Source organism: Mchenga conophoros, linkage group LG7, assembly GCF_057382185.1.
Source record: "Mchenga conophoros isolate Kocher_MC1m ecotype Shallow Benthic linkage group LG7, M_conophoros_male_GT1.1, whole genome shotgun sequence".
Lineage (NCBI taxonomy): Eukaryota > Metazoa > Chordata > Actinopteri > Cichliformes > Cichlidae > Mchenga > Mchenga conophoros.
In genome coordinates, this window is record NC_140532.1 from 58,171,440 (window position 1) to 58,199,430 (window position 27,991).

The 27,991-nt window shown below is 37.8% G+C and overlaps 2 protein-coding genes across 6 annotated transcripts in view; one reads left to right on the forward strand and one right to left on the reverse strand.

Annotated features, from left to right (window-relative positions):
- Nucleotides 1-268: 268 nt before the first annotated feature.
- tpm2 (tropomyosin 2 (beta)) lies at nt 269-26,629 on the forward strand. 5 transcript variants are annotated; one of them, XM_085280445.1, is made up of 9 exons: nt 269-538; nt 5,130-5,255; nt 7,712-7,845; nt 8,474-8,591; nt 9,473-9,543; nt 10,426-10,501; nt 12,001-12,063; nt 12,160-12,229; nt 26,022-26,629. In XM_085280445.1, the coding sequence occupies exons 1-9, from the start codon at nt 425-427 to the stop codon at nt 26,102-26,104; spliced, it is 855 nt and encodes a 284-aa protein (XP_085136571.1). In that variant the 5' UTR covers nt 269-424; the 3' UTR covers nt 26,105-26,629. The 5 variants fall into 5 exon arrangements, with proteins under 5 accessions (XP_085136571.1, XP_085136570.1, XP_085136569.1 ...); XM_085280444.1 differs by lacking the exon at nt 26,022-26,629 and adding an exon at nt 13,864-14,184 and having other exon boundaries at nt 270-538; XM_085280443.1 differs by lacking the exon at nt 10,426-10,501 and adding an exon at nt 11,331-11,406 and having other exon boundaries at nt 274-538.
- Nucleotides 26,596-27,991, reverse strand: part of LOC146571296 (carnitine O-acetyltransferase-like) — a 32,052-nt gene continuing 30,656 nt past the window's right edge. Inside the window, exon 14 of the mRNA XM_085280447.1 lies at nt 26,596-27,837. Coding sequence (XP_085136573.1) covers nt 27,646-27,837 — 192 coding nt within the window. The 3' untranslated portion in view covers nt 26,596-27,645. The remainder of the gene's footprint in view (nt 27,838-27,991) is intronic.

Here is a 27,991-nt window from a genome sequence, read left to right on the forward strand (position 1 = left end):
AGTTGTGGGTTTTTTTTTTTTTGTTTTTGTTTTAATTCAACGCCTTTAATATTTTAATTGGTAATTTTCGGATTGGTACTACTTTTTTCATCTCTAAACGTTTTAGATCAGTGATTTGCTCTGTTACCTTTGCTGATGTCCCAGTGGTCGGGGATAGTCTTGATTTATTCTCACATACTGAACACACACGTCAGACAGCCTGCACAGCTTTCAGTGCCTAAACATGGTCAACGAATCGTACGGATCCAAAGTGGGAGAAAAAGAGGAGTGCGTGGGCTCGTACTGCTGTCATGCCATCCTCTCTTGCTCTCTTGAACAGCTTCACAGAGACCCTCCTGTTCTCCTGTCACGGACCGTTGCCTGTGTCTGTCCCGAAAGCTGGGTGCAGTTCTCTTTCTGTTTAGCTCACAGACACTGAAGAAACATGGAGGCCATCAAGAAGAAAATGCAGATGCTGAAGCTGGATAAGGAGAACGCTATAGACCGGGCAGAACAGTCTGAAATAGACAAAAAAGGAGCAGAGGACAAATGCAAACAGGTAAAGGAAGGAGCTACGCTGCACCACACAGGCAACTCGTTGAACACGTTTAAACGTTTCAACGTAAACATAATGAAGGAAAAGTTATGAAATAAATACCTTAAAATACACACAGAACTATATAAAATAATTTAGAAGAAGTGCTGAAAAGCAAAACCCGACTAAGTTGTAAATGGGCGAAAGGTCTGACGTGAAATGCACCTCCATACCAGTTGATGTTGATATCGTCCTGTTATCATTTACCCGCACCGCACATACATAATTCAATATGTAAAATGTACTGTAGCTTTTGGCTGCTAAAGTTGATTTTTATTATCACTGTTTGATGTATACTGCTGACACTTCTCATTCAGGATATTCTTTGCTTGTGGCTTTATGTTTTGGCATTTAACGTCAATGTTTGGCACTGTCCATAAAAAAACGAGTCTAAGACACTTTTTGCTCTTTTATTTCACTTTTTTTCTATTTAGTTGTGCTCCCCTTTCTTTTCTTTTACTTTTTTGAGTGATTTTGTTTTCCAGTATTGTATTTATTTTATTGAGCTCTTGTATTTCAATTTGATATAGGTTCTGTTTAATGTTTCGGCTGCTGTGACACAATAATTTTCCAAATGTAGAGATAGTTAAAGTATATCCTGTATTATCTTTATTTTCACTTGAAACTTGATATTTACATAGGTATACTTTATGTTTATTTAAAATCGGGGAAAAGTGCACAAATATTATAACCAAAATGCATTTTAAATTTCCAAAGTGAGAGTATTTCTTATATGCTAAAATTATTCCGTGATGGATACTTTTAAAGGGTCTCTGCTTATATCGGATATCACTGACAAAAGCTGCTTGTTCTGTAATTTAACCTGATCATATACAGTTCAGCTCAGTCAGTGACAAGATCAATCTCTCAGGTTTGAAAAGACGATTATATAATATGATATGCAGTTAAATGTATTTATATATAACTACAAAACTAAACATGACAAGTAACTACAAAAGCAAATACAAAATGTCTCTCTTTTTTTGTTCAAAAAAGTATAGTGAAATACTTTGATATGTTTCAGACTTTTTTTTAATTTTTAATCTGATGATTAAGGTTTAGGAAAATCAGAAATCCAGCATCAAATTATTAGAGTATTATTTTAAATCAATACAGAAACATTCAGCTTCTGAAATGTATGTTCCTGGTTGGGACTTCTTCACAACAAGTTACTGTATGAGTGCAGTACATAGAGGCAATCAGCTTTGATAGATTTGATGGTGGCCTTTAGCTTGTCTGTGTTTTTAGCTTTTGTGTTACTCATCTCTTCCTGTTGACAATACCCCACAAATTGTTTATGAGGTTCAGGTCAGGTTGGTTGGCAGCTATTTCAGTACTATAATAACATGGACAGCAAACCATCTTGTAGGAGTTTTGGCATTGTGGACATGTGTTAATAAGGAAATCAGTATTTTCGTAATGCTTGCCAACAGATAGAAGCACAAGGTTTTCTAAAATCTCCTGGTGGACTTCTGAGTTGACTCTGGACTACAACAAAGTGGACCAATCATTACAATCGCAACTTCGCACTAGACTTTAAGACCTTGGGTTATGTGCCTCTCTACTCTCAATGCAACATTTATTTGCATCTGAAAAAGAGAACTTTGGACCATTAAGCAAAAGTCCATTTCCCCCCTCTTTATCCCAAGTTAAACGCTTCTGATGCTCTCCCAAGTTCTTGAGTCAACTTTTCTTGAAAATCTTCTTGAGATTGAAGTCATACCTCTTGCTCATGACTTTTTCCTACCACACTTTTCCATACCTGACAACTTTCCATTGATATCTTTGAGACTGTTGTGCTGAAATGAACTGAATGAAATAGTTATTTTTTCTTGAGAAGGGCACATCAAATTATGGCATAAGTTAGCACAGTGTATCAGAAGTGTTTGCAGTAGTAATATTTAAGGCATAGCTTTAACACCAAACTGGAATTTAACTGTCAAGCTTCAGTGACAGAGCATTAAGGCCCATCAGTGTCCATTCTATTTCTTTCTTCTTCTTCTTCTTTTGTAGATTCAATTAAAGCAAGGAGAACAGATGATGTTTTTCTGACAGCCTGCTAGTAGCAAAGTTCCTAAAGATATACATGTAAACTGGTTCTTTGATAAGTTGTCTGTTATGTGTAGACGGAACACTTAGTCATAAGTGGCTTAAAAACAACAACAACAAAGAAAAGTCATTGAAAATGGTCATTTACAAGGACTGAACTGAAAGTGACTGAAATGCACCAAAAGCAGTCTGGCTTTCTGGAAATCAACAGCTGCAACGTTGAAGCGATATACACATCAACAATTATGATTATGAATTATGCTATCAGCCAGATTTAGATCTGACCCATCTATGTCAAAATTATGTCTAAACAATAAATATATCAATTGATTTTCATCTTAAAATTTGAAAACTGACTTATGTACCTGCAACCTGCTATAATTTCATAAGAATCAGAATACTGTTCATTTTAAATGTCTGAAAAGGAATGTTTGTTGGATAACATGATTATGTTCTCTATGTACATTGTACAAAACATTTTTAGACTACAGAATGTTTAAAACCAAAATAATATACCACACCAGTATTTAAGCACCACCACCAATATTTAAGATCCCATTCTGTGGTCCCAGTTAAGATCAACTGACACAAGATGTGAGTGGGCGTTAAGGCACCTGGGAAGGGAAAAACTGGATTATAGGTGACAGACAGTGGGTGTCACAAGCCACCACCTCTGTTCAAGGATGGTCGTTCACAGTGGACATAGATTGTTGGTGTATTGAAAACCAAACCCCAGCAATCAGACAATCCCTTATTACCAAACAATTGAGAGTGGGAAGGAAAAACTCCTTTTAAACAGAAAGAAATCTCCAGCAGAACCAAACTCAGGTTCTGCCATCTTCCATGAGCTTTTGGGGGATGAAAGAAAGAAAGGAGAAGAGAAAAATAACTATGGGAGGCAAAGAAGTACTTATTGCATAACTAAAGAATGATTCACTATCACCTAATTCATCCCTAACTATATGCTTTATCAAAAAGGAAACTCTGAAGTAATCTTAAAAGTACAGAGGTGGTTCCACAGGAGAGGGGCCTGATACCTGAATGCTCTGCTTCTTATTTCCCTTTCAGAATACACGAGTAAGCCAGTAGCTCACAAAAAATCAGTTTACTCAGTCTACATGTGATTCCACTATTTTCTATTCAAAACTGACTGCTTTTTCTAACTCTTGAACACATGAGAAAATATTCATAATTTATTGTTTTGAGAAACATCTGACAACGCAGTGAAATTCCTGTATGGCTTATAGTCTCTCTGGTGTAGTTCTATTGTGTATTTTCTCAAGATCACATAGCAATCTGTTAACATTCAACTATGCACCAGCTATCATAGAAATTATTCCCAGGGGATACCAGCTTGCTATCACCATCAGCTCTACCTAGAACCAATGAACATTTCCATTTATATTTCTACATCTAAGTAACTCACCTTTGAATTGTCACAGTTTTTAAGAGTCTGTCAAGGCCGTTGTCTTGGTTACCACTATGACAGGAACTATAGGACTGCCAAATGCTATATGTGAGTATCAGGCCTTAGATGGCTGTGAGAGGCTGTCAGAAGAGATATTTAAAGCACATTTGTACTAGGAACACTGTTGTCAGGCCACATCACTGTCATTTGCAACTGGCTTTTTATAGTCCTGAAAGCTTCTGTTGGAAAAGGGAATCTGGTTGTTAGATTCAGATTTACCGTTGGGGGTTAAGAAAAAAGTGTTTTCTTCTCTGAAGAATATGCACACAGATTTTACACCAATCATCTAACTAGATCATTAATAGAGTGTTACAAATGACACTAGATTTGTGTTGGATTTGATAGGCATCTGGGGTTGGTGGCTACTGTCACTGTTTATATGCTGTTACTGCACACAGCAACTTGGTAAAAATATATTTGAGACACTGGATAACAAAGAATTTCTTTTGTCTGTTATAAGTGAACACAGTGTTCCTTTTGGGAGCATGGATATGCTCAAAGATCCATGTCTGTTACGTTAATATCAGAATTTTATAACTAATACAACATCATCAGGAGGTTGTAAAGCAACATTTCTCACATATGCCAGTTAGATTTTGAGTATTTGGATTTTTACTGAATACAGCTCATGTTATAATTTGTTGCATAATAATGAACTTAGGCCTAATCAAGTACATTTATTTGCAGAGTTGTTGCTGCCTCTACATTCTCACTGCAGGTCAAAAGAACTACATTTTCAACATTGTCAGAATATTTTAATACAAATCTATTACTGCTGGGGTTAAAAACACTAAGCTAAAATAAATAGTGAGATATTTTTTTGTAATTTTTTGATAGGTGCTTAATCATTTCAAAAATAATGAAATAATGCAAGGTTTCTTTTCATTTGTCACATTATTGTAAACTGAATGTTTTTTGGCAAATCGATTATGAGCAATTAAATAAAATAAAAATTCTTTTTTGTTTTGTTCAATTTTCCCCAATGCTTCTAAAATAAAATAATTTTGTGTTTTGTGTCTTGGTATATTTCGGCTTTAGCTTGAAGAGGAGTTGCTTGCCCTGCAAAAGAAGCTGAAAGGAGTAGAAGATGAGCTCGACAAATACTCGGAATCACTGAAGGATGCCCAGGAGAAGCTGGAGCAAGCTGAAAAAAAGGCAGCAGATGTAAGTGAGCATAAATGACAGTATTACTAGAGGGCGACATTGTCGAGATCACATTAGCTTACTGTGTCTGGTCACAGTGATGGTTGTTACCTTATGTGTACTGTCATTCTTAAATGTTCTGTCACTATTCAATCCAGTCACTTCAGGTGTTTAGCACTGGGTTGTAACTGAAATTAAGGTCATGTAGGCCATCACTAATGCTATAAAACTAGTAGCAAGTCTTAGCTTCTACTATGTCTGAAATATGCACAAGCTACTTTTACAGTAAGTCAAACTTTACATTCCATCAACTTATACATATCCAAAAATCATCACCAATTCATATGATGTAAAAGCTATTTGTGCTGAATCCTCCAAATCACTATCATCATTTGCAGTGAACTCATTTTCAGCTACTTGAGAAAAATGATTATTAGCACACTGAGGACAATTACAACTAATCTATCAAGTCTTAACAGTTTATTAGGCAAGATTTTATTTTGGGCAGCATGGTGGTGCAGTGGTTAATACTATGGTTAACTATTTGGAGCTTACCGGTGTAACAATCTTCAATATCTGTACAGGTACTTGAATTACTACTATATTTAATGAGTATATATTTAACTTTCTATTCCTACAACTATAATAGTTTTGTTGGATGTATTATGTTTGACTTATGGAACAGGATTAGTAGTGAAAATGGGGCCACAATGCCTTTTATGAGAGTCACAGTCATTTTTGTGGTCTAGTTTTCTTTAAAAGTTCTGAGTCAAAATGAGCAATGCAGGAAAGAGTGAGACCACATGCATTGGTCCTAAAAGGAGTGGAACTTTGTCTTGTCTGCAGAGTCACTGTGAGGTTTCCAAAGATGGAAAAGCATCAGAGCAATGCATTCATTTGTTTATGCTTCCTCTGCTTGTAACTGATGTTCACTCTAACATAAATACCTTTGCCTTGGGACATCAAGTTCTATTCTCAAACACATTTATGTTGTGCATATATATGTACTTTGAAAATAATTTGAAATAAATAATTTGAAAAGTTTGACTTTTTACCATCATTAGTGCCTTTACAAATTGTCCTTCTTATTGACACTGTAGCCAATTTCTTACTTACATTATCTGGAGCTGTGCAAAAAAATATGAGCAGTCATATTCCATGTTGTATTGCTGTACTGTTAGCATAAGGGTGAAAAATGAACCTAATCGAGTATACTGTTATATAAAAATATGCATTATTATAATCTATAATCTATCTAAAATCTTACTTTATTACCTATGAAGGAATATTAGAAAAATTATCTGTCCAAATAACTTGTGTCATTGCTAAGTTGTGTTCCATTTACCTCTGAGGATGAGGCTAGTGAACTCTGAGAAGCCTGGAAAAACAGGATTTATTTTGTTCCTGCAAGGTAGATGGTTCAGTAGCAAAACAAAACTGCTTATTTATTTATTTATTTATTTTAAAACCACTATGGAGCACATTCATTGGTAGAGCCTGTTCAACTCTCTATTTATAGAACATGTATATATTACCATTTTTACAGTGTTGCTAATGTTTATGTGCAAAACCTCCATCTTCAATTCTTAACTCGAAGATGGAAGCCCGAGTTGGAAATCCGAGTTAAGCGGGCGTTCCATTTGAAAAGAGTGACTTCCGACTTCACCTGGAACGCCAACTTTTATTTTGAAACAGTAACCAGAAAACTCTTGCATTGATTCCGACTTACAGTTGCCAAGGCAACGCCGTGACGCCTGCGAAAAGCTCGAAGTTGAATATTCGCAGCATGGCGACTTTGACGTCCATAGACTCTGTCAGACGGAAAATACAGACACTGCAGCAAGCGACGCATGAGGCCGAAGAACAAGCAGAGCTGCTGCGGGAAGAAGCTGACATGGAGAGGCAGGCCAGGGAAAGGGTAATACTCAGAAACACCGTCTTAAGACCGCTACACCGGAAACTGCAGTCGTCAATGAACGGCTGTTTCCCCTTTGTTTGTAAAAGAGGAAATATAACTATAAAAAATAACTGACAAATAAAAGAATTAAAGCAATTTAATGGCATTATATTCTAAAATAAAACATTAAATGAAAGTCTTGCCACTCGGTAGCCATCTTGAAACTCTTTCGGCGACTTAAAAAAAAGCTTCAAAACATTGTTGACTTTATATGCTTCTACCACCGTCTTTGCTCATTTAATGTCATTTAAAAAGTCCTGCATTTTTTTTGGTCAAATATCACATCCTTGTTTCTTTTAATAGTAACCCAATTAGAAAAAACAAACAAACTGTAAGGAACATATCTTAGGACTCCGCTTAGCAATCAAAAACAACTTTTTTTTTCTTTTACCCTCAAGATAATAGACGTGTGGATTCAGTCTAGATGTGCAAATTAATGACTACTTGGAGCCAGGAGAGAAGAACAGGGGGGGGGAACACAAAAAAGACAAAAAATAATTGTGTGTGTGTGTCCCCGCAGGCTGAGGCAGAAGTGGCATCCTTAAACAGACGTATCCAGTTGGTTGAGGAGGAGTTGGATAGAGCTCAGGAGAGACTGGCTACTGCTTTGCAGAAGCTGGAGGAGGCTGAGAAAGCTGCAGATGAGAGTGAGAGGTGATGAGCTTCATGTCCATCCATCTAAAATTTGAACTCTCTGTCTGTAGAGTTAAGATGCTGTTTGCTATTCTTTATGCTCCTCTTTATGAATGCTAGTGTGTTATTGAAGGTACAGTTGTTTTTGTTAAACTATTACTGTTACTCTTTTAAGCGTGGGACATGGCAAATACATCCAGCCTTTTTTATAAGGCACTTCTTCACTTTAATTTGAGTTTTCAGCTATCCAATCCTGTACTATACAACCCAGTATTGTATTTACTATGACTATCAGCATTACATTTTGAACCATGATTCAGCTCTGTCATAGTCTTTCATGACTTTAGTGTAGTTACTGTACATCTGACAGTTACTCTATCTATTCCCATGGGGACAATTGAGAGCATGGAGAGTGGCATATTTAATACAGAGACAAAAAAATTACACAGACACACACAATCTCTCTCTCTCTCTCTCTCTCTCTCTCTCTCTCTATATATATATATATATATATATATATGTATATGTATATATATATATATATATATATATATATATATATATATATATATATATATATATATATATAAAAAATATAAATTCCACTGCTGTATACACTGCTTATTCCGTCACATTTCCTGTTATTCAGAGGAATGAAAGTCATAGAGAACAGAGCATCAAAAGATGAAGAGAAAATGGAGATCCAGGAGATGCAGCTGAAGGAAGCCAAACACATCGCTGAGGAGGCTGACCGCAAATATGAAGAGGTGTTGTATTGCTGTTTTTTTCATGGTTATTGCATGATGTCCCAGTTGGAGAAAAAACAACAACAACTAATACTCTACACAAATTCTAAGTAGGTTCTCAGTAGGTTACCTTAAAAAAGAAAAATGATTATATGGCAAAAAGTTGACAAAAAGTTTTGTCAAAAGATCAAGGAACTGACCTAACAGCCCACTGTTCATTCAGTGGTGCTTTTTTCAGTAATCTTGCAAAGCTAAGGTTGGGGAAACCTGCAGTTAGCTGAGACTGAAGAAGTCACTTGGATGAGTGACGAAACGTTTCTTCCACTGAAACGCAACGTCCAGATGAACAGAGTCAACTTTTTAGGAATTCCTTACCTGGATGATTGAGCATGTATGAAGATAAAATGATTTCCAAGTTCTAATTCAGTGATCCAGTGTTTTACACAACTTGCCTTGTTCACCCATTCATACAAGCACTTCTTTCTATGTAAGTGCTTTCTATCTAACATGCACACACATTCTTAAATTATTGAGTACGCCAAAGGATATTTGGCATGCAGACTGGAGGGATTGAACCACCAACCTTCCAATTAGCAGATGACCTGCTCTGCCATGTGAGCTACATCTACCCCAAAGGCTTACTGACATTATATTAAACCCTATGTATTAAGAATGGGATGTTGGTTTGTATGCATTTGAAGGAAGATGAGCAAATACTTTTTTACAGCACTATAATGACTTGACTGAACATAGTGCAGACTCACAGTATATAATTGGTCAGTAATAGGGTCAACAAAGATAAATACCAGAAGTTCACATAAATACAATATCTTTACTAAGCAAAATGAGTTAACAGACTTGTTATGTTATTTGGGATGACTTAAGTGTGTGAATATCTGCAGGTTGCACGCAAACTGGTGATCCTGGAGGGTGAATTGGAGCGCTCAGAGGAGCGTGCTGAAGTAGCTGAGGCGTAAGTCAATACCTGCACTCCAAAAACACTAGCAAGTGTCACTTACATACATACATGTTGTCATGGTAGAGATCATGTGACTCCTACCATCACAAAATAATCTTGCTCATTTGTTGTTTTAAATAATATAATTCATACCCGTATGTCTAGATTAAATAGTAGTGGGATCTCTAAGTGTTGCATGTCATAAGAATTCTCTTAACAACTGCGACTAATGATCACTGCTGTTTAATCTACTTATTCTGTTTTTATCTCTGCTTAAATTGCAAAGCCATGATTTGCAATTATTTGTGAAGATTTAACTTATTTTGGAATTTTAGCTCTATAAGTGATCTAAATTACAAATATTATTGTAATTGTTTAATTTTCTTGTGATGCACGACTTGAATGCTTACTTAACAATTTCATCACAAATGCAAAGTGTTATTGTGTGCTGTCATCAAGTAGGACATAAAACTAATGACACAGAGACGTGAGGTTGTACTATGAAGCAAACGTAATGGCTGCAGGCTTATTAAGCTGGCTCTTTTTTTAACCTGGCTACATCATCATGGCAGCTTATGCTGTATACTTAAACCTCATCCAGAGGAGGTCATAGTCAGAGCTTTAAATTAATATCAGTTTAAGCACCCTGTTTTCTTAGAATAATTCAGATTTTTAACTGTGGGATTATGTAATGTACACAAACCTGTTAGATTGGGATTTTAGAGCCGTAGAGCCAGCTAATGCAAAGATAGTCCTGCCTACATAGTATACCTCTCTGGCTGTGTGTTGTTCTTTCTTTCTGTGTTTTTGTGAATGAATGCATGTTTGCACAACCACTGTCTCTTTGGCAACCACCAATCCTCCTCACCCCCAAACATTTTGGACTAACTCGTGCAGGAGAATGAGGGAGCTGGAGGAGGAGCTCAAACTAATGGACCAAAATTTCAAGTCCATGATGTGCTCAGAAGAAGAGGTACTTACTGTATGAACACCACTGAGGTCTAATTGTGACCTGCTGTCTTGTGCTCCTTTGACCTGCAGCCTCTTTACTTTTCCATCTATGTTTTCTACATTTCCCTCTTATACTGCACTTAAGTACTGCTGATATTCTACTTTTTTTCTTTAAAATTAATAAGACCAGCAAGAATCCATCCATCCATCTATACAGTGGTACTTAAAGTATTTTTTTTTTATATTTCAGAATAAAAATAAACACAATTATATAAATAACACTGAATTGTGTTCCCTCACATCAGTGTATTGTTTGTCATCTATTAATATTTCTTTAAGGAAATTAGTCAAGTGTTTTAAAATGAAAAAATACATTTATTTTATTGAATTAAAATATTTGTTAGTAGAGACAGTAGCCTTATGGCCTTGTCACTCATTGGGTAATAAAGACAAAGCACTGAGAGACGGATGAAGACATTATTGGTATCTGTCTGTTAGTAGGTTTATAGGCACATTAAAAAGTAGATTTTTTATATTTTTAAATTTCTCTTTCTTTATTCTACGCAGTTAGGGACTTTATATACATTGCATCCATGCTTGCGACCAATTTAGATTCACCAGTTAAGCTAACGTGCATGTCTTTGAGCTGTGGAAGGAATACCTGGAAGAAACTGATCAAAGACCATGCACGCTCCCTCCAAAAACAGATTCTAACCAAGAGCCTGGCGGTTTTTGTTATAAGTCATGTAGTCTTTTATTAGTCAATGTCTGAGTTTAGTCTCTTCTGCTATTCTACCTTTCAAGTCACTACTTTCTCTTCTTTTGCTTTTCATCTTTCTTACATTGGTCAGTAAATCAGGTGACCTTGAGGAAGAGCTGAAAAATGTCACCAACAACTTGAAGTCACTGGAAGCACAGGCTGAAAAGGTACAGTAGGAGCTGAGGGGTATTTAGCCTGAAGAGTGGCCAGTCAGATTGTATATATATGAAATATAACCCGTAAAAATACTGTAAAATACCTGTAAAAATATAACCTGTAAAAAAGAGGGACCAGTCACTCGGCCTCACCTCAAACAAATCTAAAGACATCAATAGAAACCCTATATCCATTCAACAAAACGCATTTATAATTTGCTATGAGGATACAGACACATAAACAGTCCATAAATAAATGAAACTTTGTTTCAAGTTCAGCGGCATACAGCAAAATTAACTTAAATGACATGATGGAAATTGTCATGATGATAATTATTTGATTTGTGTCCATTTCCATTTTTAGTTTTAAATTTAAGGTTAAACTAAATAGGTTTCCACATTTCCAGCATCTTTTTGATTGAAACACACCACTGAAAATTAGAATCAGCTATAATTTTATCCACATGGTTAAAAGTTAGAGATAAAGCCTGGGAAAACAGATGGAAAATACTTACATAAGGTACTCAGGCCAACTGCACTCATGAAATGGAAATGTTGTTTAAACACACTTTGTGAAAGTTTGTATGTTATTTGTTTATATTTCAGTACTCTCAAAAGGAGGACAAATATGAAGAAGAAATAAAAGTTCTTACTGACAAACTGAAGGAGGTAAAGTTTTTCCAGTCTAGTTTTATTATTATTATTTTTGTTGTATACTTATGATTTATGGAGTAAGCTGATGCTTTGCTGTGGTTTGGATTCCAGGCTGAGACCCGTGCAGAGTTTGCTGAGAGGTCTGTGGCCAAGCTGGAGAAGACCATTGATGATTTAGAAGGTAGTCCACACACACCTCTTATCTCTGCCAGTACTTCCACTAACATGTCTGCTCAGTGTCCCTCAGTGAACATTAAAATCACACACAGTTTCACTTATGGGGTGTTGTAACTGAACTGGCACTTTGTTGGACAGCTGTTCTCTGCAGTTACAATTTCCTGAATAAAGCCAATGATAAGTGGAAGGACCAAATTCCTCTAATCCAGTTATGGTGTCTTTGCTTAATTTTAATTGCTTAATTTTAATACTTAGAGTTAATGCACTTGGCCGTCATTCTGCATGTTCTTACCTACAACATTTATAGTAATACAGCAACTATGAGAAATGCCACTAAGACAAAAAGCAAGAATATTTTTTATTTTATGACACCTTAATAGAAATGGACTTCATATATAGTTCTTTCCTAGTTTTAGGGACTAAAAGCCCTATTTAGGCAAACATATACAATACTTTATTGTAGAAACAATACACTTTATTTCTCAGAATTCTGAGTTTAATCTGAATTTTGGAGATGTCCCCACTGTTTTTTCTCTTTTCAGTGGCCCTACTCCTCTTTTGTAGGTTTAATAATCTTTCTTTCCCTTAATAATTTAAATCATCATTTAAAAGCTGAATATTTTATCTTTAGATGATGAGATAGCGTTTATTTGTTAGTTGCGGTTGCCCACAACCGAGATGACAGACCTTGCGGACCGTACATACAATAAACAAACATCACATTGGGGAGACAGGTCAGGCTAGGTAGCAAAAGGAAAAACAGTGAAATGTGTAACGCAAAAGGGAGAAAAAGAATACACAGATATCATCACACCCAGGTATTTACCCAGGTTGACTTTGTTTCTTGCATCTTTCACACACTTACATGTTTCAGACCAAACAAACAAATACTTTTTCATAGCACAATATGCCACAATGAAGGTAGTTAGCTAGCAAAATGACTAGTTGTAAAACTTGATGTTGCTGCTATATTAATTAATTTTTTTTCTTTTGGGCATTTTTGCCTTTATGCCATTCATGGTGGTATGCACCCACACCTAAACATTCAGATATCGGTTTGACGGTTTCCTAAGATTTCTCTTACCCTAATAGTGATAGAAAAACATATCCACACATCTTTGTGGATCTAGAAACAGATAACAGTGTGTTTGTCAATATTTGTCTTTGTACATAAACACAACAGTGAAAACATTGTTGTTGAATGATGTAGACTTTTAACATGGTGTTTTGTGGTTGTAGTTCTGATATGTGAATTCATTAATTATTTTCATAACAGTTGTTGAATGAAAATAGTTTGAACTTGGTTTGAAGTGCTTACATTGATACTTATCCTGGTGTCTGTGGTATCAAGGCTAAATTGTACCAACCAATAATTCCAGTTATTTGTTCAATTTGTATCTTTTCCTTACTAATCAAAGTCAGGGATGTTGGCATTTGCTTGACTAAGCTCAGGTTTGGCTGTCTGTTGTCTTGGTGAGCTGAAGTAACAAGCTGATGTGATGGCATTAACACTTGTGAATCGGTATGAAGATTTACAGTTTAAACTATTTTCTTTTCTTTTTCCTGTCTTCCTACCTCTATCCGATCTCTGTCTCTCTATGTGATTAATTGTTTCCGTGTCTCAATGTCCTCCTTTAGATGAAGTATATGCTCAGAAGCTGAAGGGCAAGGCTCTCAGTGAGGAGCTGGACCTGGCCCTCAACGATATGACTACACTGTAGAAGTTGTCTTACTTCTTCGCTGCCCCTCTTTCCTGTCTGAACTCTACTGCCTGTTTGCTGTTCTTTTTCTCCACTCCACAGTGCTACTGTGTGGTAAAAGAGTAAGCTATTTCACAGGACTGGTCTTTTTTAAAGAAGAAGGTTGAGCTACTATGTTGCTGTCTTCTCTTTAGCAAAATATTAGTTAAGCAATTCTGTTTTGTCTTTCCCCTGTAATAAAGCTGTCTTCACTTCACAACTTTCTCTCAGTTTTCCTTGTCACTCTCGTAATTCGTCAGTTTGTCAGTTCGTAATTGTGTGTGTATTTTACCCAGTCATGGGATGGCCACATCAGTGAATTCCTAGTGCTTCTCCCAAGCACTAAATGGGGATGGTTCCATCAGGAAGGGCATACATCATAAAACCTTGGCCAAATCAAATATGTGGATCATCAGTCCTCATTAACACTGACTGCTTCCTCTGCACTTGGCCAACGGTTTGCTGGTGGAATTTGTAAATGCTAAATGTAATGTGATTGATAGAACTTTTCTACTCTCCCGGAGCATTCGAAGTGCTTTAAACAACACAAATTCAAATTCAAATTTTATTTGTCACACACACACAACCATACACAGTATGACATGGGGGTGAAATGCTTGTAGCTGTACAATGCCCGACCATTAAATGACAGAAGAAAAGTTTTACAATATTTACAATTTACTACAAAAATTTACAAATTAACTTAGGAATTTACAGTAAAGAATGTGCAAATAGCAGAAGAGATTATAAAGATAAGGATTATAAATTATAGGAATTATAGGATTATAGGAAATGTGTGGTGGTGCGTGTGGTGACGTGTGTGAGAGTCCAGTCTTATAGTGACGTGTTTGGGAGAGTCCAGTCCTACACCTGGTTCAGGCCCCGAATAGCCTGGGGGAAGAAGCTCCTCTTCATTCTCTCTGTTTTGGCCTTAAGGGAGCGGAAGCGCTTCCCAGACCTCAACAGTGAGAAGAGTCCATTGTTGGGATGGGAGAGGTCCATCATAATCTTCCTAGCTTTGGACTTGCACCGCTTGGTGTAGATGGACAGCAGGTCAGGGAGCTCTGATTGAATGATGCGTTCACATTCGTTCACACACCACATTCACCCAAGCACTTTCTGTTTTCTATGCTTTCAAGTGCTTTCTATGGATGGGGCATTTCTATCAATGGATGCATCTGTATCTTGCCCAAGAATATTTGGCATGCAGGCTGGGAGAGCCAGAGTTCAAACCACCAACCTTCAGATCAGCAGATGACCTGCTTTACCCCCTGAGCTACAGCCACCCCTGTAATGAGAAGAAGAAGAGAGGGGAAAAGCATGTTAGGAAGCAGTGAGAATGAAAGAAAGGCAGGAGTATGTGAGCTGGCTGATATGATGGAGAAAAGGAAGTTATGATGTGACAGGATGTGTAAAGAACCTGTTCACAGTTGTCCAATTCGTCTGCCTGCCTGCCCTATCAGTCCTGCTTATCGTTTCTTGCACTCTTGCTATGATCAACTGATTTCAGTTTGTGTGTCAGAGGAAAATAGTGATGTAGTTTACAGCATATGGACTGTTTTTTATAGAAGAAAGGATGGGAATACAATTGTAAAGTGGAGACTGCTCAGGGACAAAAACTTATACTGTTAACACAAGTTTGGCTCTTTGCAAGCACCTTCACAAACAGCATGCTAAGGCTAAGCTGGCCAAGAAACCAGAGTGACATTGAAGTTGAGTAAATGCTGAACCCAGAGTAACATGAAAGTAATGAGTAGTATATCATGTCTTTCTCCTGGGTGTAATTAAGCAAGGTACTGCATTACTTTTAAGAAAAGTGTTCTGTGTAATATGCGTAATAACTTTTTTAGCAATACTGATCACAACAGGGGAAATACCTCCAACATGCACAAATATTTGATCACGCAGCATATAATTAATTTGTATGGATGTAATGTCTTTGATATGCTGCTTAGAGATGGTGGTGACTCTCAAAGTGGAGCCAGTGAGCCGAGAGGCTGGATTATAGATGGCAGACAGTTGGTGTTGTAAGCCACCACCTCTGTTCAAAGATTGCCATTCACAGTGGACAAAGATGGCTTCTTTCACTCCTCTTTCAAACAATCTGTCTTCTCAGTCCAAGGTGGCTCTTCTATATTGTGCCTCTCCAATGTAGAGGTCTGAGCATTCCTCGCTGCACTGTACAGCATATAGGGTTTATCAGAGAAACTCAGGAGAGTCTTCTCCAAGCATAACATCCCAGTGTCCTTCAGATCCAGGCATACACTCCGACAAAAACTGGTTCATCCCAAAGACAAAACTCCCAAACCGGCTACATAGGGGATGTTCCATTTGTGTTTCTGATTCTCCCTAGTTGGTGTCTGACATTCTTTTCTGTGCATCTTTGCTGATTTGATGAAAGCCCAATTAGGATAACCACATGTGTTTTAAGAGCTTTCTTTATATGTGTGTGTTCTTCTTTTTCCCTTCTGGCTTAGATAGAACGTTTTCTGCCCGGTGTTGTAGGGTATTGATTGCTCCATTACTCCATCGATAATGGAATTGGAATTAGAGCAGGGCGATATGACCAAAAATATTTATCATGATATACATTTGAAAATTTGCGATAACAATATAACTGACGATATAATTGACACTAGACAAAATACTTTACAACTCCACAACTTTATTAGTGGAAAAACCCCCCAATGTATTTTCACTTAAACAAGCAGCTGTTTTTTATGTGGATTAAAGCTATATAAAAATGTAACAGTGCAAATGCAAATTCCTTGCTGACAGTTTAACCAAAAGGCATTTCCAGTGGAAATTGGCCAACATATCCTCAGCATAACCATGTATAATATCCACAAAACTTAAAAAGAGGTTATACACACAATACGGTAATATTATGTTGAAGCACAGTACGTATCATTCCGCGAGCCTCCTGCCTACGATAGCCGTAATGCTCCGACAATCCATCAAGCGGTGCGAGTTTGTAGCTTATTAAAGTCGTACTAAAACATTTGACAGATTTTCGAGCGCCGTGTACCACATAAAATCGTTTCCAGGTCAGTAAACACAACCAGAATTCATACATAAGGCACACGGGATTATAAGGGGCACTGTCGATTTTCAGAAAAATCAAAGGATTGATTTTAAGTGTGCCGTATTTTCCAAAAAACACAGTAATAACGACGGCCCACTAGCATACTCTACCAAAAATAGTGCTTTGTTGTGTATCTGACGGACGAAAGCTAAACCAGTTCCACACCACTGAAGTTGCAGCATTTTTACAAACCAATTCTGGTTCATCCGTTTCATTCAACGATCCGCTTTCGCCCTTCTCATTCTCCATCGCTGCCATGCTTTTTCCGCCATGTGCCGCCATCAATCAGTATTGGATTACAGTGGTCTTTGAGCTTTAAGGTGGCATGGCATTAAAAGCGGATGTGATTCTGTTGTGGAAATCACTGAATTGCACTAAGAAATACTTCCAGAAATCACTGCCTGTGAACACAGTTCACTGTACCATCAGATGTATGTTAAAACTCTACCATGCAAAGAAACTTCATCATCTTCTGTGCACCAAAGGCCATTTAAAATGGACTGAGGTAAAGTGGAAAAGTGTTCTATAGTCAGACATATCAAATTTGTGAATTCTTTTTTGGAAAACATGGACGCTGTGTCCTCTGGACTAAAGAAAAGGGACCATCTGACTTGTTATCATGGCTCAATTCAAACATACATTTCTGACTGTATCAGGGTATTATTGTTGTCTATGGAACTGGCAGCGGTACACCTGAAAATGCACCATCACTGTTGTATCTATCGTACAATATTGTATACAGCATAAATACAGAGTTTAGCCCACCATGTGGTCCCATCCAAACAATGTCGTTTTTAGGGACGGCCTTGCATATTTTAGCAAGAGAATGCTAAACCAGTGCAATACTACATCTATTACAAAAGCATAGCGTTGTAGTCGAAAAGTCTGGGTGCTGAACTGGCCTACCTGCACTTCAGAAACTTCATCAATAATTATAATGAGTTTTTCCTTCCCACTGTTGCCAAGTGCTTGCTCATGGGAGGTCATATGATTGTTGGGGTTTTGTGTATGATTGTAGGGTCTTTAACAGCATATAGAGATTGTTGTTGTGATTTGGCACTATATAAATAAACTGAATTAAATTAAATGCTTTTTTAAGCCAGAAAGGAAAGCTGAAAATCGAGACTGTGTAAGTTAATAAAGCTTTGGTAATGATCAAGAATATTGCATCCATCCATCTTCCGCTTATCTAGGCCGGTTCATGGGGGCTCCCTCTCCCCGGCGACCACCTCCAGCTTATCCGGGGGAACACCAAGGAGTTCCTAGGCCAGCCGAGAGGTATAATCTCTCCAGTGTGTCCTGGGGCTGCCCCAGGGCCTCCTCCCGGTGGGACATGCCCAGAACACCTCACCCAGGAGGCATCCTTATCAGATGCCCGAACCACCTCAACTGGCTCCTTTCAATGTGGAGGAGCAGCAGCTTTACTCTGAGCCATCTTCTGAATTGCTCTTTGTCTGGTCAGGGACCAGACAAAGAGCCATGAGAGTCCCTACCAGGGGGTAAAAGCCCCCAGACAACATACAGTGGCTTGCAAAAGTATTTGGCCCCCTTGAACTTTTCCACATTTTGTCACATTACAGCCACAAACATGAATCAATTTTATTGGAATTCCATGTGAAAGACCAATACAAAGTAGTGTACATGAGAAGTGTAACGAAAATCATACATGATTCCAAACATTTTTTACAAATAAATAACTGCAAAGTGGGGTGTGTGCGTTAGGCACTGTTGGGACTAACGCATTATTAAGTAACGCGTTACAGTAACTACGTTATTATTGTGGTAACGAGCACGGTAACTAGTTATTATGCCAAAATCAGGAACGCGTTACTCGTTACTGGGATTTAGATAGGGTCGTTACTCGTTACTTCGTGTGGTGGCTATCGCGGAGCTTCCACAGATTCAGTAACATTAGCAAGTGTTGGAGGCCAGCAGGTGGAGGATGGAAAGGGACGCAGAAGGAAAAGAGACCTGAGGCGGCCGCTGGTCCAAGTGTGAACTGAACTTCAGGTAAGAAGTTATGACCTGCAGTCTCTCTGGGTCAGATATGAACCAAGTTTAGGTGGAGTTTATTTTCGTTATTCTGACTTTTTCCGTACTGCGTGCTAGCTAGCATGACGGAGTTTCTATACAGCTGGGTGGTGCTATGAAGTTAATGATGTTGAACTTTATTTTGTTCAGAAGTTATTAGAGTTGCCAACCGTCCCGTCTGGTATTCAGAGAAAATATTACGCGTTTCTTATTGAGGTGAAAAGAAACAGTTTGTCCCGTAATTCAGTTACAATGGAAAAGGCACAAAGCTGCAGTTATTCTGTCTTTACGCTGCACAGCTGCCTCTTCTCCTCTCATTCTCCCCCCTCCCTCTCCCGTTTCTACTTCAATCATGAAACTGATCAATGATCAGCTGATCGGCTCTCTTGTTTGTTTATCGCTCACTTTGCGCCGAAAGAGGAAACCAGCGGATGTCGCGCTAAACAACAGCAGCACATTTAAGCTTGATCAGCTGTTGTTAGAATTTATTTAATATTAATTTCTAGTATCAGCTGATGTTTGCTGGAGCCACAGCTGTAAAGCTGCTGGTCATGATGTCGGTTTGGTTATCTGGTGAGAGGGAAACATGAAGATGAAACCAGGAGATGTCCTTACTCAAATCAAATCAAATCAAATCACTTTTTATTGTCACATCACATGTGCAGGCACACTGGCACAGCACATGCGAGTGAAATTCTTGTGTGCGAGCCCCACAAGCAACAGAGATGTGCAAACACAACAACACAAACGAGCAAAATACAAGAATGGCCAACCTGAAACTAATAAATATATGTACAATATATAATAGTGTATGCATTTCTGGATGTGTATACTAAATATTTTCCTACGTGTGTGTGTGTGTGTGTGTGTGTGTGTGTGTGTGTGTGTGTGTGTGTGTGTATACACATTTTTACAAATTAAATAGTAAAAAAAAAAAAAAAATAATAATAATAATAATAATAAAATATATAAGATATACAGAGTTGAATATGTGCAAAACAAGTGGCATTTATATACAGTGTGGAGTGCATAATGTTGAAACTGGATCATCAGAGCTGTGATGGAGAAACAGGTTTACCTTTTAGGTGACATGAATGAGTTGAAGGGAAGTTATGAACAGTTTCTGAGAGACAAATAACCCCAGGATCCTTTTTTAGGTAGCTGACAGCTGGTAACTGTGCAGGTGCAGATCTAGCAAAGTGTTGCCAGGGGTCCATGTAGGGCATTAACAGGGAGAGGTGGGCACAAGGAAATACTTTTCTTTCTTATTCTCATTTAAAATGTCTCGCTTTTAAAAAATAATTATCTGAATCTTACAACAAACGATTGATAGATTGATACATATATACCATCAAAACAGTGTACATCACTGTCACAACAGTGTTTGTTTTCATTCAAAGGCTTTAAGATTTTTCCTATAATGGTGGTCAAAGATATGACACTAGTCAAAGTGCCCGGGCTGATTTTCTGTCCCAGTCCAGCCCTGTATGCAGCTCATCTGCAGTCTGGTGTTGCCTACATCTTCCTATTCAGAAGGCAGAATTTCCGAGTTCTGAGTACAATCAAAAGCACCACGACTGCAGTTTTTGTGTTGGATGTAAAAGGCGCACATGACTCTGAATCATGGCAACAGTCAATGACGGTCCAGGCGTGGGATTTCTCTCGTGGAAATATGCACATTATCTTTTCCTTTCTACTGGTAGGTGGCACAGTGCACTTGTGGCAAGTAAGCAAGCTAGAAGACTGGCAAAGTTATGGAAGCAACACATTAACAAGAGAATTCTGAGTAAAACCAAAGTTACTTTCCCTAGTAACTAGTTACTTTGAAAGTAACGAGTAACTTGAAGTAACTGAGTTACTTTTGAGAGAAGTAACTAGTAATGTAACTAAGTTACTATTTTAAAGTAACTTACCCAACACTGGCGTTAGGGCTGGGCGATATGACCCAAAATTCATATCTTGATATTTTTTTAGCTGGATGGCGATATAAGATATATATCTCGATAATTTTTTTAAGCCATAAAGTAAGAGCAAAAAGAGAGTTCTTAGTTAAAGCTGTTTCCCAGATGTCACACAGGCACTTTTATTAACATACAGCATAGATGTACATGAAAGAATTACTCAAAAATAAATTATGAGCATTTATTAATTAATATGCTCCATAAATAAACTAAAGCAATGTTGTTTTTGTGCATAACAAAAAGCTCACAATTGTGCAGTCAAAATGTAAACTAAAAGATGCTGAGCATAATAACAAAGAGACAGATTTCACAGCTGCTCTATTCCCAAGTTCTACCGCGTGACTGACAGCCTGGAGTTTGAAATCCGCTTCGTAACCATGACTCTGAACAGGTGCCATTTATGGTCCTTATACACACAAAGTACGGTAATATTACGTTGAAACACAGTACGTATTACTCCGCGAGGCTCCTCGGTAGCCGTAATGGTCCGACAAGTCATCAAGCAGTGCAGCTCCGTAGCTTACTAAAGTCGTACTCAAACATTTTTTTGACAGATTGCTGAGCGCCGTGTACCACATAAATCGGTTCGCGGTCATCAAGCACAACCAGAATTCATACATAAGGCGCGCTGTCAACTTTTGAAAAAATGAAAGGATTTTGGGCTGCATGGCGTTAGCGTGGTTAGGTCGTTAACACGTTGATGCGCAGTAACTCGTTAACGGAGATTTGCCGTGTCCATCTTGTCGCTGCCTGCAGGTGAAGCGATGGGGGAGGAGGGGGAGTTGTGTTCAGTGAAGGAGAGAGGCGAGGCAGAGTAACGTTGCGTAGAGACAAAAGTGGACGAAAGAGAGGCAAACTTGCGGCTCCACAAGTATAATTATAACATAACATAGACTATATCGATATAAAGGATATTGTCACATCTTATATCTCGTATAAAAATGTATCGATATTTTTAAAAAACTCGATATATTGCCCAGCCCTAGTGTGCGTAACTACTCAGCCCCCTTAGTCAATACTTTGTAGAACCACCTTTTGCTGCAATTACAGCTGCCAGTCTTTTAGGGTCTGTCTCTACCAGCTTTGCACATCTAGAGACTGAAATCTTTGCCCATTTTTCTTTGCAAAACAGCTCCAGCTCAGTCAGATTAGATGGACAGCGTTTGTGAACAGCAGTTTTCAGATCTTGCCACAGATTCTCGATTGGATTTAGATCTGGACTTTGACTGGGCCGTTCTAACACATGGATATGTTTTGTTTTAAACCATTCCATTGTTGCCCTGGCTTTATGTTTAGGGTCGTTGTCCTGCTGGAAGGTGAACCTCCACCCCAGTCTCAAGTCTTTTGTAGACTCCAAGAGGTTTTCTTCCAAGATTGCCCTGTATTTGGCTCCATCTATTTTCCCCATCAACTCTGACCAGCTTCCCTGTCCCTGCTGAAGAGAAGCACCCCCAGAGCATGATGCTGCCACACCATATTTGACAGTGGGGATGGTGTGTTCAGAGTGATGTGCAGTGTTAGTTTTCCGCCACACATAGCGTTTTGCATTTTTGCCAAAAAGTTCCATTTTGACCAGAGCACTTTCTTCCACATGTTTGCTGTGTCCCCCACATGGCTTGTGGCAAACTGCAAATGGGACTTCTTATGGTTTTCTGTTTTCTGGCTTTCTTCTTGCCACTCTTCCATAAAGGCCAACTTTGTGCAGTGCACGACTAATAGTTGTCCTATGGACAGATTCCCCCACCTGAGCTGTAGATCTCTGCAGCTCGTCCAGAGTCACCATGGGCCTCTTGGCTGCATTTCTAATCAGCGCTCTCCTTGTTCGGCCTATGAGTTTAGGTGGACGGCCTTGTCTTGGTAGGTTTACAGTTGTGCCATACTCCTTCCATTTCTGAATGATCGCTTGAACAGTGCTCCATGGGATGTTCAAGGCTTGGGAAATCTTTTTGTAGCCTAAGCCTGCTTTAAATTTCTCAATAACTTTATCCCTGACCTGTCTGGGTGTGTTCTTTGGACTTCATGGTTTTGTTGCTCCCAATTTTCTCTTAGACAACCTCTGAGGCCGTCTGTGATGGCTGCACTTACAGCCACACAGTGGTAATACCCACCATGTTAGTGTAGAGGCTTATAAGTAACATTGCATTCACATTTCTTTCTTTAAATATAGGAATTAATTTACAGTAGGGCTGCTCAATTAATCGAATTTTAATCACGATTACGATCTGGGCTTTCAACGATCATTAAAAATGACTGAGCCGATTATTAGCCCCTCCCTAATTTATCCGCGACACCTTAAAGGCCGGTCCGTGAAAATATTGTCGGGCATAAACTGGTCCGTGGCGCAAAAAAGGTTGGAGACCGCTGATTAAGAGGACCCGAGGGAAGCTCGGAAAGCTAAGCAGAAGTTATTTGGAGAGTGACTGCCGTTGGTTGAAAAGAGAGTTTAAAAAAAAAAAAAAAAACTTCAGTGGTGTTGCACACTATTTTATATTATTTTTTTAAAGTCATTGTTAACCCTTTAAAGCCGGTCAGAGCAGCACGCTCCGTTTTGCGTAACTATTTTTAAATCCCTGTAGAATCTGAACCGTGTAAGCTAGCGCAATAATTTGTTTTGCATATGAAACCGGAGGAGTTGTACTTACATCTGATGCCATCAGCTTGTCCTCGGTCACGGTTTCGTTCCACATATAGCTTTGCAAAAATTGCATAAAAAGCGCTTGCAGGAACAAAAACATAATATTCCAGAAACACGCTTTGCCGTTCCTATCACTTCCCACAGTGAAATGATGCACATGCTGTTTTCTTTGCAAATTTGCATCATAGGATTGTTTTTTGTTTTTCCTGCAGTATATAAAAATTGGTGTATCTCCAAAATAAAACTATGAAGACACTCAAAATAAATTTCCTGTGGTGGGAAACTATTTTTTGCAACTTTATTGTATTTAAAGTTTTGAGGGATAAGCCTCTTAAATTTCTCCAAGTAGAAATATATGTAAACAAAACAAAAGCGATTTTCAATTTTTTTTGTAGTTTATTGCACTTTTTTGCAATTTATGTAATTACTATGCACTTAATGCATACATATTATTAAAATATGGGCTATAGCAGTTGTATTGATGTATAGCAACTTGAAATGCTCCCACAAATGGCACTACAGCATGTAAAAAAAATAATATAAGCTCTGGTGGACTTGGTTCTATAGTAGGTCTTAAAGGGTTAAATAAATATCGTCAAATAATCGTGATCTCAATTTCAGTGAAAATAATCGTGATTATCATTTTTGCCATAATCGAGCAGCCCTAATTTACAGGACAATAAATAACTGGTTTTGGTTTAGAGTTAATTCACATATCCACATAACACTGCATTCTAAAATAAGTGCGCACATTTTAGTTTACACTGTTATGTATGATTCATTTTTTGTTTTCTGAGTTACCTTAGTTGCAGCTGTTCCAGTCCCTTGATTAAGGAGCCAAGAGGTGGAAAAGGGGCGGAGCGAGCTTTAAAGGAAGAATACAAATTGGTTCACGCCATAACTCAGGACCATGGGGGGGAATTGGAGTTCATTATGTTTGGTTTGTTAGGTTTTGTGTGTTTTACCCCTTCTCCTGTTTTTGTGGGCTGATCAGCCACTATTAAAGTTTTCCCTTTGTCTCATTAAGTTAGGTCAGTTTGTTTGAGTTATCAGTTGTGTTGTCAACTTTGAGTAGAGTTTTGTTATTTTGACCTCTTTTATGGGCCCAAGATTTTGAGTCTTTTTGCATGAGTTAACCAATTATGTTTTTTGGGTTAAATAAAAAAAAAATCATTTTTTTGGACTTTAACCTGTGCCTAAGTTTCCTTCACTGCTCGGTCCATCACACCGTCACAGAGCAGCTGTATTTGTACTGACATTAGATTACACACAGGTGCACTCTATTTAGTCATTAGCACTCATCAGGCAATGTCTATGGGCAACTGACTGCACTCATACCAAAGGGGGCTGAATAATTACGCATACCCCACTTTGCAGTTATTTATTTGTAAAAAAATGTTTGGACTCATGTATGATTTTCGTTCCACTTCTCACGTGTACACCACTTTGTGTTGGTCTTTCACGTGGAATTCTAATAAAATTGATTCATGTTTGTGGCTGTAATGTGACAAAATGTGGGGAAAGTTCAAGGGGGCCGAATACTTTTGCAAGCCACTGTAGTCCCTGGGACACACAAACCCCTCCACCATGATAAGGTAGAGAATTGCAGAGGGGAAGAATATTGAAGTCATTCAAAAAGGAGACAATATTACATACAAAGCAATTCTAGCCATCTTTTTCATTAAATTAGTGTGTTATTTCAATGTGTGTAGGACTACTTTAGTCCTATTTTTGCATGTACTGAGTTGCTTCTAAGAATCTATATTTCATATTGAACAATCTGTATTTCATACCGTAGCCTACTGTATATAACCTGTAGGCTGTACAGCAGGCTTTATTTTACTATAGTAGGCTATAAATTAAAACATTTATTTATCAGGAGCATTTCCTTTCATTTCATTTGATCCTTGAACACCTGTTTGACTCAACTATTCTATTGTAAAACTCACACTGGCTGTAGCTCAGGTGGCAGAGCGGATCAGCCACTAACCAGAAGGTCGGTGGTTTGATCCCAGGCTGCTCCAGTCTGCATGCCAAATATCCTTGGGCAAGATACTAACCCCATGTTGCTCTCCGATGCATCCATCGGAGTGTGTATGAATGTTAGATACTTAGCACTTAAGCTTAGAAGTGCTTGTGTGATTATACAAGTAATTCATTCACCCAAAGTGCTTTGAGTGCTCAGACAGAGTAGAAAAGCGCTATATAAGAACCAGTCCATTTACCTTTTACACAAAGACTATGCATAACAACTTTGCATTTGAGAGCAATTCGATTTTTTAGATATTCATCATAGACAGAACATTAACTTGGAAGGTAACTTGTGTCTTTGTTTCCAACTCTAGAGAAACTGGCCCACGCCAAAGAAGAAAATCTGGACATGCACCAGGTATTGGACCAAACCCTTTTGGAACTCAACAATCTATAGTGACCTTTACAGATATCAGTGAACGACAGCCTGAATGAAAGCAGGAGGAAAAACCAGATTCATCTTTCATAATACTCCCAGGCTGCATCTCTAAAATAAATAAAGGAAATATGAGGGTTTGCTATTCACATAATTCTAAAAGCAGGAGCAAGAAAAACGCCTTTTGCAGTGAATGTGAAACTTCAAAATATCTTAGATATTGTCAAAACTTCAATCATTATTAAACTGAAATTAAACTAGAACATCAATCATGGAAACGGCTATATTAAAAAACAGACATTTATGTATCACAAGACATACAGTATGTGCATTGTCACCGTTATTAAAGGATAGTAAGATTAAAATTGTTTTAAAAAGAAACCCAGCTATGTGATAAAAGAAGGTTTTAAGTATTTTTACTTTTATTTCTTGCCATGGATGACATTTTAGGTTTCACCTCTTCATTTTGCCGTTGTTACTTTTCATGCTTTGTTCTTTATATGGAGATATGAATACTGATCCCTCAATAAAAGCCAATATTATAGACATGTTGGTTTTGTAATTGTAATGCTTTATTTTATAGGTCTGGAACTGTCATGGTAATACACACACAAACATGAGTTTTTGCTGCTGTTGTCATAACTACCACACGTTCAGTCAGACATTGAGTTAACTTGGCTTTGGAATACAGCATGGGTCTGAAATAGCAGGATAGATAGTAAAAAAAAAAGAAAAAAAAAAAAAGAGTAAATTCTGCACTAAATATCCTTCTAACATTAAGACTTGATTTAGGCTTCTGCAGGAAATCTACATCCTAATTTACATAGTACCGGAAAACCCTTTCCCCCCCCCCCGTACACCATAACCAACTGAAGGCTCAGAATTAAAATACCAAAATACAAAACCACGAATTACAGAGACAAAACAAAAAAATCTCTAGAGAGCTGATCGGCCTGGTGATATCCTCTGAGTTGTGGAAAAAGGTAAAAGTGTGGGGACCTTCCACATGCCATCAGTTCTTCTGTGTTGACAGACAAATTGCATATTTTATCATAGAAAATCTCCTGGACAGTTTTTTCAAATATTCTGTGTAAAATCATACATTTCAGTTTGTTTTTTTAATTAGGTACTTAGTTGGACACATTGTACTTGCTATTAAGCCTTGACATTATGGTCATATATATGAGCCTTAAAACAGAATGGATGGAGACCTTTTCGCTTCACAATAATTAAATATCTTTTTAGCCACCTGTACTTCTTTTTTAACACAAAAATAGGCGTCAAATTGACTTCAAAAACAGAATTGCCTGGACAAGTTTGAATTCATTTTAGATTTTCTCTAACACTTGGCATCAAATGTATACAGGTTCAAATATATAACTCACTTAAATCTTTTAATAAGTTGTACAAACTTGTATAAACTTCTCATTAGTGATTACAATTGACTACAACTGATCATTTCTTTTTACCAGCATAAACATTTGCTTGACCAACAGTGTTGGTCAAGCAAATGTTGCATTCAACAAAAGTGAAAAGCCACCACTTTATTCATGTCTTTGTTTTCACAGTATGGTCCTCATGTCCAGCAGTGCATCCTCCACAGCTTTTTTCAGCTCTTCTGAATTATTTTCTGTGTTTGTTTTGAAGGCTGACAACACAAAAGCCATGTCATCCTTCAAAAGAGTATAGCATATATCATACGTTTTACGTTGATAAGGGCAAGCACATGGGAGACAACCAGATTTGGACTGCACCTTGTGAAGTAGAACAAAGTTTGACATAGTGGTTAATTATTGTGTTAAACAATATAGTTGTTTGATATGCACTTTGTGAGAATGATTGAAACCTCATTAGCAACACAGCTAATACCATGTCATATAGCCTAAGAGTGTCCTTGATCTTAATAGA